Source organism: Artibeus jamaicensis, unplaced genomic scaffold (assembly GCF_021234435.1).
Source record: "Artibeus jamaicensis isolate MK-2021 breed Jamaican fruit bat unplaced genomic scaffold, CSHL_Jam_final scaffold_614, whole genome shotgun sequence".
Taxonomy (NCBI): Eukaryota; Metazoa; Chordata; class Mammalia; order Chiroptera; family Phyllostomidae; genus Artibeus; species Artibeus jamaicensis.
Window position 1 is genome coordinate 2,974,018 of NW_026522050.1, and position 18,281 is coordinate 2,992,298.

Below are 18,281 nucleotides of genomic sequence, written 5' to 3' on the forward strand. Positions count from 1 at the left end.
CTGTGCAGGGATACCACATTTACCGGCGTGGACTTCATGGCAATGCCTCGTGTTGTTTTACAGCGGGCTCCGGGGGTGGGGTGTGGAGTCCCGGAGTGAGAATGCGCACACACCTACTGCCCACATGCCCCGGGGACCCGCCTTCTGTCTCAGCTGGGTCTGCGCTCCTCAGAGGGTGCTTTTGCTGAGCCACAGCTCGTGCCCGGTTCCTGGCCCTTGCTCAGTTCTGAAGCTGACAGGTACGTGCCGTGGGATGGTGTGTGTGCCTCCTGCGATGCACAGCCCTGGTGTCTGAAGGGTGGGATGAGTGGGTGACAGTGGCCAGGGGACATCTCCTGGGGTGCTGGAAAGATGCCCTGGGCAGAACTACCCATGGGGTCCAATAATTATCGTGTGTGTGTGTGTGTGTGTGTGTGTTTTAAGGATGGAGAAGGGGTGTGATACAGGCTTAGTAATGGCCCCCAGTGTTCATTCATTCAGTAAGTAATTTTTTAGCCCCCCTTGCCTCAGAATCCTCCTCTGCTGACCTCCACAGACCAAATGATACGGTGGACGCAGGAAACTAGAGTGCTTTTTTTCTTTTTTAAAGATTTTATTTAATTTTTAGAGAGAGGGGGAGGGAGAGAGAAAGAGGGAGAGAAACATCAATGTGTAGGAGAAACATCCATCAGTTGCCTCTCAAACGCCTGCACCCAGGCACCTGGCCTGCCACCCAGGCCTGTGCCGTGACCGGGAATGGAACCAGCACCCTTTCCCTTTGTGGGATTCTGCCAACCCACTGAGGCACGCCAGTCAGGGCTGGAATGCTTTGAACCCTAGAAATGTACATGAGCAAACGATACGTAGATACATCTGCCAGGGATGGTAAGGATGGTGATGGTTCCCCTGCCTCTTGAGATGTGACCTCCCCGGCTGGGACAGTCGGGGCTGCTGAGTAAGACGGGAGAGGAAGATGGCAACTGGCCATTCAAGTGGGGGATGCTTTCTAGCTGCCCTCTTCCTACATCAGGCCCAGGCCAGAGGCAGTGGCTAGGGAACAGAGCCCCCCCACCCCCTGCAGTGACCGTTAGCATAGGGCTGCCTTAGAGGAGTGCCAGGACCTGGAGAGGCCTGCGGATGGTCCATCCCCGCTGGCTCTCCGCCTGCCCTGCCTGCCTACTCTCAGTTCCTCTTTCCTTCTGTTCCTACCGGACACTTTCATCACTACCTGCCCTGCACTCGGTCCCTGCTGGGGTTGGTCTAGGTTGCTCCCCAGGGCCCTGCAGGGTCCAGACTCATAAGATCTAAACTCTGAGGTCCCAGTTCCTGCGGGAGCAGCATCAGGAGACTGGGAAGGAAGTTCCCAGCGTGGAACCATAGTAGGGACTGCAGCCCGACACTGCTGCACCTTGCTTTAGGCCATGTGACCGTAGGGAAAGTGGCGTGGGTAAGCAGGCATTTGGAAAACTGAATTGACTTGAAATGTACCACATGCTCACAAATAGTAGTGAGTGTTTTTCATCAACTCGGACTCATCTCGGAGTCTGTCAGGGTCCGCACAGGAAAGAGAATTCCACTCGAAGGTGGTTCAGCCACGGGGATTTTAATAAGGGACTGTTTGCGGAGGCTGGGCAGGGGCAAAGGAGCCAGCAAGGGTGGAGAGCCCCCAGGGACAGTGGGAAGCTGGTCCTGCCCCTGGGCCTGATGGCATCTGGGAAGAAAGGGTGTCCCTGGAAGCCGGCTCCAGCTGAGGCAGAGGAGGGACCATAAGCTGCAGGAACTATAGCTGCCCCATGAGGTAGAACGAAATACTACCTCTGCTGTTACGAATATATTTTTAAAGATTTTATTCATTTATTTTTAGAGAGGTTAGAGAAAGAAAGGGAAACGTCAGTGTGTGGTAGCCTCTTGTGGGCCCCCCCACCAGGGACCTGGCCCGCAACCCAGGGATGTGCCCAGGCATGTGCCTTGACTGGGAATCAAACTGCAACCCTTTGGTTTGCAGGCTGGTGCTCAATCCACTGAGCCACACCAGGCGGGGCTTGTTATGAATATTTTCGATCTTTTTCTTGGAACTGCTCTCAGTGTCACCTGTACATTAAAAAATTTACTTTCTTGGGGGAAACAAAAGTCTCCCTCTCTTGATTTTTGTGAAAAGCCAAAAGGTCTGGAAGATAAGTTTCCCAGGACAGAACCCCAAATATCCCACCGGCCTGGAAGTCAGTGGGCCTGGCAGTGGCCTCGGACGGATTAAGATCCCTCTCCGCCTCGGCTTCCTGATTTGTCACAAGGACCAGCCACACGTTCTCCGAGGCCCTGGACAATTTCTCCAGTCTGGGATCCAGGCTGGTTCACTAGGTGGATGGGGCTGCTGTGTGTCCAGGGTAAGATGTGATTAGAATGTGCGACCAATTTTCCTGTGTGGCTGGGAAGTTGGATCAGATGGTTTGAGCAATGGCAGCGTTACTGAGACCTGCTGCGTCTCCGGTGGCCCAAGGCACAAGCACAGCCCCCAGCAGGGCTCTGCATGGTGCTGGTAGGTGTGTGTGTGTCTCACACCTTCGGAGTCTCACCTCAGCCCTCTGGTGACGCGCGTCAGCTGTGACATGAGTAGTACCCAGGACATTCAGTTAAGCATGTCCCTGATGTTCCTTTTTTTTCCTTTCCTTTTTAAATGTATGTAGTTTGAGTTCAACCCAGCAGAGAAGTTGCAAGAGTAAGACAATGCTTACCCATATACCTTTCACTTAGATTTACCAATTTCCTTCATTTTCATCTCTCCTATGTAGGGTCCGGCAGAAGTAACGCCTGCTGGAGTGTGGTTGGTGGGGTAATGATTTGGGTGTAATAATTTATAGTTTTGACTTGAACATTTCACCTAAAATGTCCTATGGCGTGCTTGAGTGTGACATTGTTACGTTACAGAGTTACATGCTTATGATTTTGTAATAAAAGGGGTGTTATTTGTGCTGGACCCCTGTGTGTGTGCATGTGTGTGTTATAATTATCATGACTTTTGCTGAATCGTGGGAGAGTGAATCGCAGACACTGTGACCTTTCACCCCTAAATACCTGAGCACGCATGGGCATTCTCTTATGTCACCAGAATACAATCTTCAAATTCAGGAAACTTAACATCGACATATTATTTTCTGGCAGAGAGTCCATATTTAAATTTCACTAGTTGCACAATAATTTCCTTATAGCAATATCTTTTTTCCTATTGAGGCTTCGACCCATGTCCATGATCCCACAGGACACTGAATCCTTTCATCGGGACAGTCCCTCAGCTTTTTGTTGCCGTTGGGACGTTGAGCTTTTTTAAGTGTATGAGGCCAGTTGATTTGAAAACGCCCCTCCGTCCGGCTTTGCCTGTGTTTCCTCGTGAGATTCCGGTGATGCCTTTCGGGGCAGGAATGCCACTTAAGTGGTGTGGGGACCCTTCTCAGGACCCACATGACCTCGGTCCCTGGATTGAGGAGATTGCCAAGTTTCTCCCTTGAAACAGTGCCACGGTTTCTTTCTGGAATTAACAAGTAAACCCAAGTTTTCAAGAAAGAAGTCCAAGTTTGGGCAAATGCATTTCGCAAGCACACTTGAAACGGCCGTGGCCTGTGTGCCTCAGCCTTGGCGTGCTCTCCCGCTCAGGGTTTGGAAAGCGGTGTTCTGGCTCTGGGGCTTTGCAACACAGAGTAGCCCTCTGTCTCCCCTCACGAGGACAAAGAATTCGGGGCATGAATGCCTGCCATGGGCCGAGAATGCCATGTGCTGTTTACCAGCCTCCGATGGCCCTGTGGCGTCGTTCCGGCAGGCACAAGCGCTTCCGAAGGCTGGGCGTGCCCAGCGGAGGCTGCCAAGGGCCACAGCAAATGTGTGGGGAACATTCTGCTGAGGAGGGTGGTTTTAGTTCCCTTTAAAAACCTCTGTTATTTTCCACCACAGCCTGAGGCCTGGCCTCAATGGAAAGACTTCCCCATAGTGGGGCCAAGGATTGGAAAGGGTTAAGAATGAAAAGACCTCTTTGGACAGGGCGTTCTAGTGCACACAGTGCTTTATCTACCATCTGAGATCTCAGGCGGGGCTTCTCCGCTCAGGTGGGGCAAGAAGCGCACAGAAAGGTGAGGTTGGGAGAAGTGAAGCCATTGGTCTCCACTCACAGAGCTGGGACGAGATGACTCTGCCTAGGTCAAGCCAAGTGGTCTGATTAAGAAAAAAAATTATTTTTATTTTTCCCATGATGCCATTGCTGTTTCCCTAAGGAAGTGGGGAATTTTTTTCTGAGGAGATTTTAGGAAATGGAAAATGTCTTTTGAAATTTGTAGGGCCTTGACCTTTTAACAACATCCTAGTAGTTATTAATTTGCAAAGCCTCTTTTCTCAGCCTACGATCTAGTAGGGGACTAATAATAGTAATAATAATATAATAATAATACTAATAATAGTAATAACAGCTATCAGTTCTGCCACTTCCTAGCTGTGTGTGATCTTGGGCAAATTATCGAACCTCTCTGCGCCTCAGTTTCCTTGTCTGTAAAATAGGGATGATTTGGCGCCTCTCTCATAGCTGTGCGGTGAGGAAGATGTCAGTTAACACATACCGTGTGCTCTGCATCAATAAATACTGTCCGTGTTAGCTATTGATATCAAAAACTCACTTTGTTAGGCATGATATATGTTATACATGCTTTACATTTATTAATTTCTTCAACACCCCATGAGGTGGGTATTATTTTTCTCACTTACAGACAAAGCAACTGAGGCTCAGAGAAGTGAAGAGACATGTTGAGGAACACACAGCTAGTCAACCACAAAGCCAGGATTCAAAGTAGGTCTGGCTTGCCAGAGAAGCCTCTGCTTTAACTAACAGCCTTCTGGGAAGGCTGCTAGTTAACAGTTTACAACTGTTTCAAGGTTTGGAGAGGAGCGTGGGGAGGGCATTCCAGACAGAGGGAACGGCAGGGGTCGAGTGTGGAAGTTGAGGTGGGTGGGCAGGCTCAGGAAGGCCGGGCTGGGGGAGCCAAGGAACGGACGATTTAGGATGTAACTTGAGACTCCAGGCAGCTTGGCTGGTTTCCGGTCCCGTCCCCAACGAAAAGGAAAGGCTCTCACCGATTTGCCCATTTGGGGAGTAGGGGGTGGGCTTCAGGGCCCGGCGAAGTGAAATGAACCCTTGGCCCAGGTTCAGCTTCCTCAGTTGCTGCTAGTCCCTCTGGCCTGGTGTCACCCTGGGTCTTTCCTCTCTCCTCACTTCCAGGATAATCCAGGATGATGATAAATAAGGGAGAGACGTCAATTAAAGCATCGGCATTGTAACTAGCCCCACCCACTGTTTCCGACTGCAGTCCTCGCAGCCAGGAAGCCCCTGGGCGGGCCCCAGCCTGTGGCTTCCCTGTCTGCAGTTGCGGGAGAGCAGGCCAGGCCTGCGTCCATCCCTCTGGTGGGACGGGGCCCTGTGGGGCTGAGCCCCCTGTCTGCGGGAGGGCTTGGGAATGTGAGAGGGGCTCCAAAGAGAAATTTTGCCCAGAACCGAGTTGTTTGTTCCCAACTGGGGACAGAGTCTCCCTTTTTATCCCTCCGGCTGCCGGCCCTGCTTGGCCCCAGGGCTGAGGCCAATTGGAGCCAGGCTTTAGAACCTGCAAACAATCAGCGATGTGAGTAGGCGGGGGACCGCCTGGCTTTGGGGTGGAAGGAGCAGCCAATTCACTCACCCACTCACCCACCCACTCACACTCCACCGCCAACCACGCCCCGCCCAATAGGGGACTGGACCCTCCACCAGCTTGGACCACTGGCTCTTCGTTCTGGGGCGCGAAGGAGGAAGGAAGCAAATAGAAATCAATGGAGAAAACAGAAGAGCGAGCCCAGGTTGGGGCAGAGGCGGGAGCCTGCCGGGAGGAGGAAGGGCAGGAGCAAAGCCTCTGGAAGAGGAGAGAGAAGTTTTGGAAGGAGCGGCTGCAAACGCAAAGGGGCGTGGAGAGGGAAAGGAAGGGAGGACCCGTAGAGGCAGAGACAGCGCCAAGTGGCATCGGGGGGACTTTAGCAACGCCCCCCATCAGTGTAAGTCCCTCCTGGCGCCCTAAATGAATGTACAACATAAGTAAAGCAGCGCGCTTGCAACGTCAGCTTCCCCGCTCCAGCCAGAAACCAGATGACACCCTTAAGTCCCCGGCACTATGATCCAAGCAGTAAAGGAGCCTCCCAGAAAGACTTCGAGGTCCCAAAGGAGAGGGAGGGAGGAGGAGGAAGGGAAGGGAGAGGGGAGCGGGCAGTCTACAAGGAGCAGCTGGTGCCACGCCCCGCTCGGCCCAACTGCCAATCCCTAGGCCGCATTCGGGTCCCATGACCCGTTGCCAGGCAGATTTTTTATCCACCTCTGGACTGCCGCGAACCTTCTGTCGTGCGGTGGACGGGTGTGGCAGGATGCACTGTCCAGAGGCTAGAAAAGCGGGAAGGAGGACCCTGGGAGGCCGCTGTGAAGGTGCTCGAGGGCCAAAGTGTGGACGCGGGGAATTAGCTCCCTTATCCTGGTGGGTCCTTAAGCCCCAAGCCCCTAACAGTGTAGGGACACATGCTTTTTCTCTTAGTCCAGACTTTTCCCTCAGTCGACAATTTTGAACTCTGGGTACAGCTTTGTACTGCTATGCTGGAGCGTACCGGCGCCTACTATGTTAACCCTGTGGGTTATTTACATTCAAAAGTGGGGCTTTGGGGCCCTCGTGGTGGTTATTTCAGGCCCGTGGGCAGCCAGCTCTGGGTATTTTGGGACAGGAGAGCCTATTACTAAAGTGTCCCAAACAGCATGGGTAGATAGATGCCCGCCCAGCTTTGTCTTCCAGGTTCCTGACACAGCTCGGGATCTTGAGCTGCAGCTTCCTGGGCTTGGGCTGTCGAGGGGCATGGACTACTGCCCAACTTAAGGTCCCCACTCAGGCCCAGATGTGGAGGAAGGCTTTTCTAGCCAGCGCCCTGTGGCCTGGGTTTTGTGTTCTACCTGGGCGTGCTGGCTCCTGCAGGGCACAGGCCACTGTCCCCTGTGTCCAGCGGTGAGGCTGTGGGGAGGGCTGGAATGTGAGCCGGCAGCAGAGAATAATGATGGGCGTTTTTCTACTTGTGAGAGTGTAGGTTCAACTCACAACTTGAATCTCAAGTGGGTCCTTCAGGCAGATTAGGGAGGTCAAGTGAGAACGTGGAGGCAGCCGGTGTGGATTGTCTAAATTCCTAGAAAATAAATTCTAGGAATTTAGTTGTGGGTGGGAGGCATGTCAGGAGTGGGCACTCAGAGCCAGCCCCCCCCCCCCAGGGCTAGAGCTGGTGGTCCAGGGGGCCTTGCTCGCTCTCTGTTGGAACCCCGTTTGCCCAGAGATTACTCGTCTCTTGAATCATAACCAAGAAACAAATGAATGCTTTAAGCCAAGGGCTTTCTTGAAAAATTATCATTATTATTATTATCATTTTTAACTGAGCTGCTGTCCTCCTATGGAGGAAAACCATTCCCTCCAAGTACTGTTTTTGGTAACTGCTCTTTGTTTGAAGTAATGGTTGTTCCTAAAACTGGGAAATTACATGTTACTGTTTATCAAAAGGAAATAAACACCTTGGCTGAATAGGGTTCTTGTCACTGGATGGGGATTCCAGACCGCGCCAGCAAGCCGAGTGGAAAACCAGCGTGATGTGTTCTGAAAATGCCAACACGCATTTTCTGAAGTGCTTCACGGTTTCTGAAGGGGAAACGGTGAATGCCCTGTGTCTGCCCGGCTTGCTTGCCATGTTCCTGTTTTATAACCACGGAGAACCTTTGGTAGGGCTTCTCTGGCCACAGAAAGAAGTACAGGAAAAAACACGGGGAGTGGGGCGTGTCTCCTGCTCACTCTAATCGGACACGGATTGGACTCTGTTGTGTTGTGTTCCTGGGCGTTGGGTTAACTCTCACGACACGAGGCAGTGCAGTGCTGGGCAGGAATGCTTCATGGAGACAGCCTGACCGCAGGTAGGTTCGCCCAGAGAAGAAAAGGTCTTGGACAGGGCTGTGAGCAAGCCCCTGGCTGGTGTTCACCCCAGTCTCCTGAGGACCCTTCTGCTTTGGACGCAGGCCATTGCCAACTCCTGCACTCAGACTGAGCTGGCCTGCTCTGTCCTGCTGCTGAGCTCTTTCGTGGTCTGAGCTCTCCAGCCCCTCAGCTTTCAAGCAGGCTTTTCTTCCTCAACCTCTGGGTTTCAGCTTAGGGAGCATATCCTTCTGGAAGTCTTCTTCCCTGACCACCCCCACCCCATAAAACTGTCCGTGTGCTCATGTTGCTCTTCATTTTCCTGTTCTCAGCACCGTTCATATTGTCTGTCTGCCTCTCCTCATCAGACCATCAGGCCAGAGGCCCTGAGATCCCGAATCTCCTGGGGGAGTGGGAGGGAATTTCTTGGCTTAATGGGACGCAGGGCTTGTGAACGTGTTCACATCCGGTCGTCCGGAAAAAGCCCGACACAGACTAGTTTGCACGGCTGTGACTCAGGTGTCTTGTGTTGGTTCCTTGTCTGCAGAGAGCAATCCCCCGAGGTAGGCAGGACCTCCCAGCTGATGGAAAGGTTGTTTACTACGTACCGTGGTGCGTCAGCAGTCACCCAGCTGATTCTCTTAGTTGTGGAAAAGAATGGAGGTGGGTCTTTAGCCCGATTCCCAGGGTAGCTGTCTGCACTCAGCATTATAAAGCCCACATGGGTTTTGTAAATCATCGGAGCAATGCAGAGCTGCTGACCACGCCCTGCACGTCTCACTACTGGCTCTCTGAGGGACTGCACGTAGGTTTGGGAGGAACAGGTTCTAACTTGAGCCTGATCATTAACAGGGCCAATCTTCCCCGAGCAAACGTGAATCTCCGGGCCAGTCAGGTTAGCTCAGCCTTCCAGCACCTGTGTGCACAGACATTGAAGGGAAGCAGGCTGGGCTGGGCTCAGGTGGGGTCACCTGGTGCCTGTAAGATGTGATTTGAAGGCGTCAGGAAAGGCTGCCCTAGCCTGAAATCTCTCCCCTACTGGCTTGTCAAGGATGCCTGCAATTTCACTGTTAGTGAGTCATTCCTTTGTGTTTACCACAGAGGCCCTCTCCTTGCTGTGCTTTTGTAAATGCGTGTTGGTCTGGGATTCACTTAACCTTTTCACCTTTAGTTGTACGTTTCATCTATTGGTTAAACCACACACTCAGCCCTACTTTTTGTTTTTCCAGTCTTATTGAGACTTAATGGACAGGTAACCTTGTATTACTTTCAGGTGTACAGTGTAAAGAGTTGATGCATGCATGTATTGTGAAATGATCACAGAAAGCTTATTTAGTCTCAGTTCCACTTTTTCATGTCAGGGCTCTCTGGGGTCACCTCACCTACCCTATTCCCTATTCTGATCAGCTTAGCGGGGAAGCAAAACCGGAAGCCAGGTGGCCTGGGGCAGGGGACAGAGGAGCGGGGGAAGGGACAGCGAGGGTGCTGAAGTCCAGCAGGCTGTCACATGGCCTTGCCCTGCCAACAGATGGCTCCTGGAGTGGGTTATTCTCCCCTCTTCTGACCAAGGCGGAGCACTGTCAGCTTCTGCTCTGCTTCTTTCCTTTCTCACTTCCACTCATACACTTTCCTCCATTCTAAGTGGCCCCCTTCAGGGAGGGGACTGTCCTACATAGCCCGGAGGAGCCAGGATCTCCCAAGCCAGGCTGCACCCAGCTTGGCTGCACCCTTCCCGCTTCCGCACTTGGTCTACACGCCCTCCTCAGGGCCTGGGGAGTGGCTCAGAGCTGCCCAGCTGCGGGCACCCCAGCTTGTGCAGCTGGTTGGAGCAGATGGGAGAGTGTTTAGTGAGGGGCCAGACAGGTGCTGTGAGCTGGCACTACAGCCTTAACCATTCGCGCCTTCCCCTCTTCCCCTGGCCTGGAGGAGGGGGCTGCAGCTGTCACACCCCCGCCTCTGGGCGTGTTGTGTCAGCCCAAGGAGCTCCCAGAGGAAGCCCCCAACGGTGATGTCGCCATAAACTCCATTGGACTATAAACTCCACAAAGGGAGGTACATCTTTTAAATACTTCCCTAGAGTCTAGAAGCGTGGCTGGCCCATAGTAGGCACTCAATAAATGGTTGTTGAACAAACCTGCTCCTGTGGAAGTAACCAGCTGGCAAAATACTTCCAACCCCGACGAACACTGTATTGGGCAGGTAGACATTCCGAAGACTAACATTTCCAAAGACTTCATTTTTAATCCACAACACGTAGCAATTCATCTTTGTAAAAAAATCGAAACAATAAGAGGATTCTCTTCCTCCCAGTAAACTCAAGTGCACGTGTCTCCCTAGCGCTAGCCCTTCCTCTCACCTTGGCCTGCACACCCTGTGGACTTCGGTCTGTGCATCTGGACACGTCTGTGTATCAGCACAGACGTCTGTCGTCTGGCAGGTCACCAGACCTTTACAGACCTTAATTCTTTTTTACTGCTGTGAAATATTGCACAGCGCAGCCAGGTGCCGTGTGGTTAAGGAGTCCCCTGTCGATAGACCTCGAGGTCTTCCCTGTGTCCACGAGCATCCTTGCACACGCCACTTTGAGCCCATGGTCAAGTTCTTCACCTGGGTGCCTAGGGACAAAATGGCTGGGAGAAGGTGCATATGCGATTAACATTTTAATAATTATTCCAGATCTCCCCCCGCCCCCCCGGAAGGGCTGTGGCCAAGCACAGTCCTGCTGCTGGGTGGGAGACCCTCTTCTTCTTCACACCCTTGTTGGTTTTCATTGATTTCTTTTGTTGACTGAGTGATCGATTGATTTACCAATCTGATGGCCAAAAAACATGGTCTCATTGGTTTTTTTTTGAATGCTTGCTGATTTATTTATTGACTGAATACATATAAACTATAAGGAATAGTAAGCAGTGTGAAATAAAAGGGCGGTTAAAGCTAGGTGAAAGAACATTCAAAATTGATTTTTAAATCTTCTGATTAGGAACCATTTTGTTTGGTTAAGAGATTTTACTTATTTACCTTTTAGAGAAGGCAGGGAGAAAGAGAGGGAGAGAAACATCGATGGGTGATAGACACATTGATAGGTTCCCTCTCACACGCTCCTAACCAGGGACCCAGCCTGCAGCCCAGGCATGTACCCTGACTGGGAATCGAACCAGCAACCTTTGGTTTGCAGGCCAGCGCCCAATCCACTGAGCCACACTAGCCAGGGCAGGAACAATTTTTATTCATTTCACTTTAGACTTTAACTATGTGAAACAACTAGTAAGTTTTCACTTTGTGGGATAAATTCACTCTTTACTGAGACATAATTGACACATAACACTTTAGTGTTAGACGTACAGCGTAATGATTTGTTTTGTGTATGTTACAAAATGATCACCACAGTGAAGTCAAGTCCACAGCCACACAGTTACCATTTTTTTCTTGCAGTGAGAACCTTTGAGACCTACTCTCTTAGCGGTTCGCAAACACACCGTACAGTAGTGTTACCTGCAGGCACCGCGCTGTTATGTCCCCAGGGCTTACTTGTCTTCTACCTGGAAGTTTGGACCTTTTGGCCCCCTTCACCTATTTCATCCACTCCCTGGCCCCTTCTTCCTATTTTTTATTCATTTATTTTAGAAAGTTTTACTGAACTTATCGGGACGACACTGGTTAATACAATTACACAGGTTTCAGGTGTACTGTTCTGTCATGCAGCACCTGTGTATGGTATTGTGTGCCATGATCTCATTGTTAGAATAGCAATTTCGGGTCAGCCTTCTTGGCCAGGAAATTGTGATTCATAATATAGAGAGATGGTACTATTTAACGGCTATGTGTTCTGTTGCTTAGTAACTATTTTACTTTGCGTGCGTAATCAGGCCTCTATCCTTTTGGATTAGAATAGTTACGTATCAGTGTTGTCTATACAGGGCACAGTGACCTTTGGATGTAAAACATGAGAGAGAGCTTGGGTTCGTAGAGCACCCCGGGCAATGCCCACCCCACCCCACCCCACCCCTCCCCGCCCCGCCCTCCACCTGTCTTCTCTGCTTCTCTGGAGGGGCCTCAGCGAGTTGCCTGCTGCCTCAGCCTGCCTTTCCTCCACGTCTTTCCTGCCACACAGTGGCCGTGTCCTGAAACGACGGTGCCAGAGTCGTTCTCTGCTCCCTAGCCCTTCCATCGCTCCTTTGATCAGCTCAGAGCGTGTCAGCAGAAGTTGCTGGGCTTGTCCTTGGCTTGGCTCTGAGGATAGCAGGCCCATCTTCTGGTCCATCAGAAGCTATACCACGGGCCTCAGTCTTCCTGGTTCACAAATCACCTAGCACAGTATTTCCTTAGGGTAGTACCTTTTAAAAGGGAAAGCTGTAAGTGTATTGGAAGTTTTTCTCTATTTAATTTTATGGCTATTCTCCACCCCCTTTGATGTCAGGGGTTCTTCTATTTTTCTAAACCTCTGTATTCAGGCTAACACCAAAATCGTGGCTGTGGGAGGATTTTTCTCCCTGCACGTTCTCCCTGGGCCTGACTCTTCATTACTGACTTGATTCGCTTTGAATCATTCATTGGAACCACCGTCCAGTACGGCCGGAGTTGGTCCTGGTGTCCGGCTAAGGTCCCCATTTCTGGAGGGAGCACAGGGTTTTAAAACAGTGTGACTTGTTTTGATGGTCTCAGATTAATGTCCTATCTGCATTGGATATCATATTTGTGTCGGAAAACTATTTGCTTGACGATTTGATTGTTTCATTTTCTAAAGTGAATTTACCCAGCCCAGCCAGTACAGAAACCTCCGTGTTGCTGGTTTCAGAATTATGACTTGTTTCTAAGGCAGTCTAGTTTCGGTCACAGGTTATTCCAACGGGACACAGAGGCCGTCTGTATTTTTAGCTAAGAACCATTCTTTCTTCAGAGTAACTTCATATTCAGGTTACTTTGGCTTGGCCTGTTTTTAATTCCGTATATTTTTGATACATGCTGCAAAACATGGGTGAGTGGTTGAACGTTTTGGGTGTGGGTTCATGAACCAGATGGCCTGGGTTCAAATCCCAGCTCCGCCACTACCTAGCTGCACGCGCTTGGGCAAGTTACTTACGCTCTCCGAGCCTGAGCTTTCTCTTGTGTAAAATGGAGGAATGGTAGCAACTGCCTCAGAGTTGCTATAAGGAAAAATATTCAAGTTGAAACTGGCACGTGGGCCCTGGCTGATGTGGTTCAGTAGATTGAGCACTGGCCTGCGTACCAAAGGGTCGCTGGTTCGATTCCCAGGCAGGGCTCATGCCTGGGTTGCAGGCCAGGTCCCTGGTGGGGGAGGTGCAAGAGGCAAATACACACTGATGTTTCTCTCCTTGTCTTTCTTTTTCCCTTCCCCTCTCGTAAAAAACAAAAAACGGGCACATTGTAAGTGGTGACGTGTTTGCCTTTATTCAGTCCTTTTTGAAAGAAAAGACATTCCTTTCTTTGGTGGTTGCTCAGAATTATTTTGAGTTTCTTGTTGGAATCGACAACTGAACAAATTGAAAAAAAGTAGAGTTTTTGAATGCTTAATTATTCAACCAGATCATTTCTGGAAAAGGCAAGACTGTTTCGGGGAAATGATTCACACCTGATTAACCCATTAGAATTTTTGATCATTTGTGGACTTAAAAGGACCAGTGGGATGGATTTAATCTATGTGGAGTTTTTAGGAGCCTTGGAAGTTTTCATGCCACTGGTTGTTAAAGAAATGCAAGTGTCATTCACGTGCACGTATATTTCCCCTCCCCTCCCTGCTTGGATGAGCTGTAGCCTCTTACCTCCCACCGCTCCAGTGCCGCACCCCCTGTTCCCGCCTGTCCTTTATTCTGCCCAGGGCAGTGTCTGGGCGCCTGGGGCTGTGCCCTCTCTTCCTGGTAACCCTCTCCTCCCCTGGCTTAGTGACATCTCGTTTGTCTTAATGTCTCTGCCGTTATAATGAGTTTGCCCTCCTTTCCCTGGGCTCCTCTCTTTCCATAAGCTTGCAAACGGCAGAGTTTCCCTCCCTTCCCCTCCCTCCCTCCCTCCCTCCCCCCTCCCCCCTCCCTCCCCCTCCCTCCCTTCCTTCCTTGGTCATTTATCCAAGCCACGAACTTTTCCAGACTGCCTGGGACACCATGCGCGTCTCCACAAACAGAGATACAAAGGTGCATAATCCCCAGCCCTTAGCAAAGGAACGATTACTTATGGCTGAGGAGCAATTTCAGTGGTCCCAGCATCCTCCTGCAGGCTTGGGGCAGGGAAGGTGAACATTCTGTAAGAAGGGAGCATGAGTGAGAAAACTGACACTTTGAAGTTGAAGATCCAGACTCATTCCATACACCAGCCTCCAAGTGACTTCCTTCTGAGGAATTGTAACTCCTTGGGATGACGTTCAACTTGAGCACACCCCTGAAAAGAAGGCCCGGTGAAGCTGTGGCCGGCAGCCACGCTCTCTGCGAACGGGTTCCTGCGTTGCTGCTGGAAGGAACCCAGGTGTTGGCCAGGGAGTCCTGGGCCCTGGTGCACTTTCCTGCCTGATGGGATGGACCCCTACTTCCAGATGATGAGGGGTGGCCACCCCTGCACTGGAGGTCGACTGCACAGGCATCAGGACTCCTAGAAAAGTTCAAGCCATTGGGTGCCTGCTCCTTGGCATCCAGCTCGGTGCTGGGCAGAGGAGCTGCTCGGGAGCAGTGATGCCCTACCCTCCTTTCTACACACTTTTCCCTTGACATCCCCTTGGCCCTCAGTGTTGAATCGAAGCTTCTCTCTTTTCTTCTGCCACCTCGAAATCCTGGGGGACCTGAGGTGGCATGGTCCCCTCTGTACGAGGTTCCTTGGAGTTTCACTTTCACAGGAGGGTGTCTTCTGGCAGCTCACTTCTTGAGTGTCTGTTATCTCCTCCACCTGCACAGCTTCCTCGCCAGCTGGGAGCGGGCTGGGCTGGGCTGGGCTGGGCTGGGCTGCTGGGGGTCAGGGGCAGGGGGGCGCGGTACAGGTGGGGCCTCCGGTGTTTTATGTACCCGCACTAGGCACTTGGGAAGTGTTAACCGATTGGATGGTTTGTTGGGTCACCCGGTAATAATCCTTGCCCTCGTTGTCAGAACACACGCCAGCCGCCAGCCCTGGGACACAAGGACCGGAATATACCCGATGAGGCCTCCAGCCAAGCCCGGGCAACTTCAGTCTCCGCTCCAAATGCAGGTGAGAGGAGGGTGTGGGGACTGAAGGAATGATAACCTGAGTTGTCACAGTGAGCCCCTCCATCCAGAGATAAGGAGCATCCGCAGATGACCCTGCCTTCCTGGGCCGTAGAAGTCACACTCTGGAAAGAGTTGGCTCAGAACCCCAGCGGCCTGGTCCCTCCCTTGCCAGAGCCCAGAAATTCGGGTCCTTCTCTCCTTTCAGCTTTTCGAAGTCTGTAGAAAAGGCACTCACTGTAGAAGAGCTTTTTACTCCTTCGGAAGGATTCTCAAGGGTTTCTTTGTACCTGGGGCTGCAGCGGACCATCCCGTGCCCACAGGCCCGCGTCTGTGAAATCTAGAGTGCGGGGTGGGGCTGAGAGCGGAGACTTCCAGTGAAAGGGTTAGTATCTACTTCTGGATGAAAGTCTTCCAGTGTTTCGGAAACAGTATTTCTGACCCTGTCACGGACATGCCTTCTCTGGCCTTCCAGAGGGGAGACGCCCACACGGAGGCTGAGACGGGGGGAGGAGTAGCTATGGGCTGTGCGGATCCGGGTTCACAGGGAGCTCACCAGGGGGGCCGTGGGCCATGGGCTCAGTCCGGGTCATAGCTGCCTTTTGGGCCTGGCCAACAAGTCAACTTTTTTTGAGGTAGTTGCAAACATTCCAAAATCAGGAGATTTCACAGAATGTGTGGCCTCTCTTGAAATTTCGAAATCTTCCATGAGCCTATGTGGCAATGTTAGCTGGGACAGAGCGACTGCCCTGTCCCTGGGGAATGGGAACTCGTCAGCTTCTTCCCCATTCGCCCTGGGGACCATCCCAGCAGGGCTTCTGTGGATCCCCTCCCCTCACGGTCAGCAGCCACCCCTTCTCTCTCCAGCACCCCACCTCTATCCTGGTGTCTCCTTGCTACAAGTAAATAGACACACGCCCCTCTCCCTTTAAAAATCCTCCCTCAGCACCTCTCCTTTCTTGCTGTGGGGTTGTCCCTGTAGAATCAAACTGCTTGAAAGGGTTGCCTCTTCCTCGTCTCCCACTCCCTCCAGTGCTCCGCTCCCTGTCCCTGCCTGTCCTTTATTCTGCCCAGTGTGGTGTCTGGGTGCCCGGTGCTAAGAGAGGGAGAAAGAGGGAGAGAAACCTGGATGTGCAGGAGGTATGTCAATCAGTTGCCTCTTGCACACCCCGAAGTGGGGACTTAGCCTGCAACCCAGGCGTGTGCCCTGACTGGGGATTGAACCGGTGACCTTTTGGTTCATGGCTGGCACCCAATCCACTGAGCCACACCAGCCAGGGCAACATCTTGCTTGTCTTAATGTCTCTCTGGTTAGGATGAGTTTTCTCTCCCTTCCCCGGGCTCCTTTCTTCTCCCAAGTTCTCAAATGGCAGGTCCCCCAAGGACTTGGCTGAGGGTCTTTATTTTCGTCACTCTGGGCAGCCTCTTGGGGCCGGCTGGTTCTCAGACCTGCTCTCCAGCCAGGCCCCCTCTCCTGAGCTCCGGGCCTGCACACCTGGGATACCTCCTGATTCCCTGCCAGCCTGACCTCCCTCTTGTCTTCCCTGCTTCTGGTCGGCTCCACTAACCATCTGGTCACCACCCCAGTCTGCTACCTCCTTAACGTCTCTGACATCTTAAGTTTTTGTGGTTTGCTGCAGTTGCCTCCTAACGGGTCTGCCTGTCTTAGCTCCTTCCCTCCACGGTTGGAGCGAGCTTTACCTAGAGAGCAGTCTAGAATAAAAATCGGATTATCTCACTCCCCTGTTTAAAATTCTTCAGTGGCTCCTCTCGGCTTTCCAAGGGGATGTTCAGATCCTTGGCTTAGCATACAAGGCCACCGGGACCTGGGCTTGGTCTCCGCACCCAGTTTCCCAGGTGCACCTTCCATTCCACAGTGTCTGCAGGCGTCCAAACCCACGATGCTGGCTCCTGCTCCCGTGTTCACTGTGCTTTTCCACACTCCTTCTGCCCCTGATTTTCTGGGCCTTTGAGTCGCCAGTCCAGGCGCCCCCTGAGCCTGCAAGTCTGGGCTCAGGGCCCCTTTTCTGTGCTCTCCCACGGAACCTGGACACCCAGGTTTTGGCTACCACAGTGTGGGGCATCCACTAGACTTCACATTCAGCAGAGATCTGGGAAGGTCCCTTGCACGGAATGCCTTGTGCACAGAACGGGTGGATGGTGGCAGGAGCTTCTGGCTGGCTGTCCAGCACCCCTGGGGTTGGGTGACTGGATCCTCCTGCCTTACCCTTTTGGGCGCAGATTCTAGCTTCTCACTATGTCTGCCTTCCCCATGCAGCATTTTTTTCTTGTACGACGTACCCGTCGACATTTATTAAGTGTCTTGGGATTTAAAGGTGACTGGAATTTGACCCCTTTCCTCAAAGGACTTGTGGTCCACTGAATGCATTATATGTATTTATTCAATGAACATTTATGGAGAGCCAGCCCCGGAGGAGGCCGGAGTGAAGTCGCCGGGCCCAGGGATTCCGGTCAAGCCTGCAGAGTTTAGAGGACCTGGCAGTGGCTTTCTGTCTCCGTGGCCTTGGCTCGGAGGGGAAAGATCGCAGTTCTCCTGGACTGAGGCTCCTCTAGGCACCACCCCACGGGCTTTTCTCTGATTGTGGATGTTGCCTTAGCAACCAGCTTGCCCATCCCTTGCTTTCGTGGACTTTGAAGCCAGAGTTTTGTGTAAACACACTTCACCAGGAGGCCAGAAGTGGACCTGGCCCACTCCTGCCTTCGGCCTCCAGCTTTCTCCTCAGTGGACCTTCCCCAGGGGAGTCTGCACGCCCTTAATCTTTAAAAACACGTTTGAGCAGCAGAGAGCTCGGGTCGGCCCTCTCCTGGCTGCACGGCTGTGTGCTGTTGCCATCCAGAGTCGTTTTGGTAAATAAGCAGAATGTCAGTGGGGTTGCTGGACTTTGGGATGAGGCTGTGGAGTTCACGGTGCCGCAGAGTTTGGGAACCAAGACAGCGATCTGGTCACACGGCGCCCTAGGTGCTCACGCAGTTTCGAAGGCGGAAATGCCAGCCAATCGAACCTGTAAATGCCAACCCAGAAAGTCACAAGTTGGATGTTGCGTGGCCGGGGGTTGAGAGCAGAGTAGCCTGATGGTTAGGAGCCCCGCTCTGGACCTGGTCTGCCCGGGGTCTG

The 18,281-nt window shown here is 52.1% G+C and overlaps 1 protein-coding gene across 2 annotated transcripts in view; it reads left to right on the forward strand.

The window, feature by feature from the left end:
- Nucleotides 1-18,281, forward strand: part of AHNAK (AHNAK nucleoprotein) — a 74,994-nt gene that overhangs the window by 29,504 nt on the left and 27,209 nt on the right. For both annotated transcript variants that reach the window (XM_053659174.1, XM_037126640.2), the window contains exon 5: nucleotides 15,050-15,149. In XM_053659174.1, coding sequence (XP_053515149.1) covers nucleotides 15,050-15,149 — 100 coding nt within the window. The remainder of the gene's footprint in view (nucleotides 1-15,049; nucleotides 15,150-18,281) is intronic.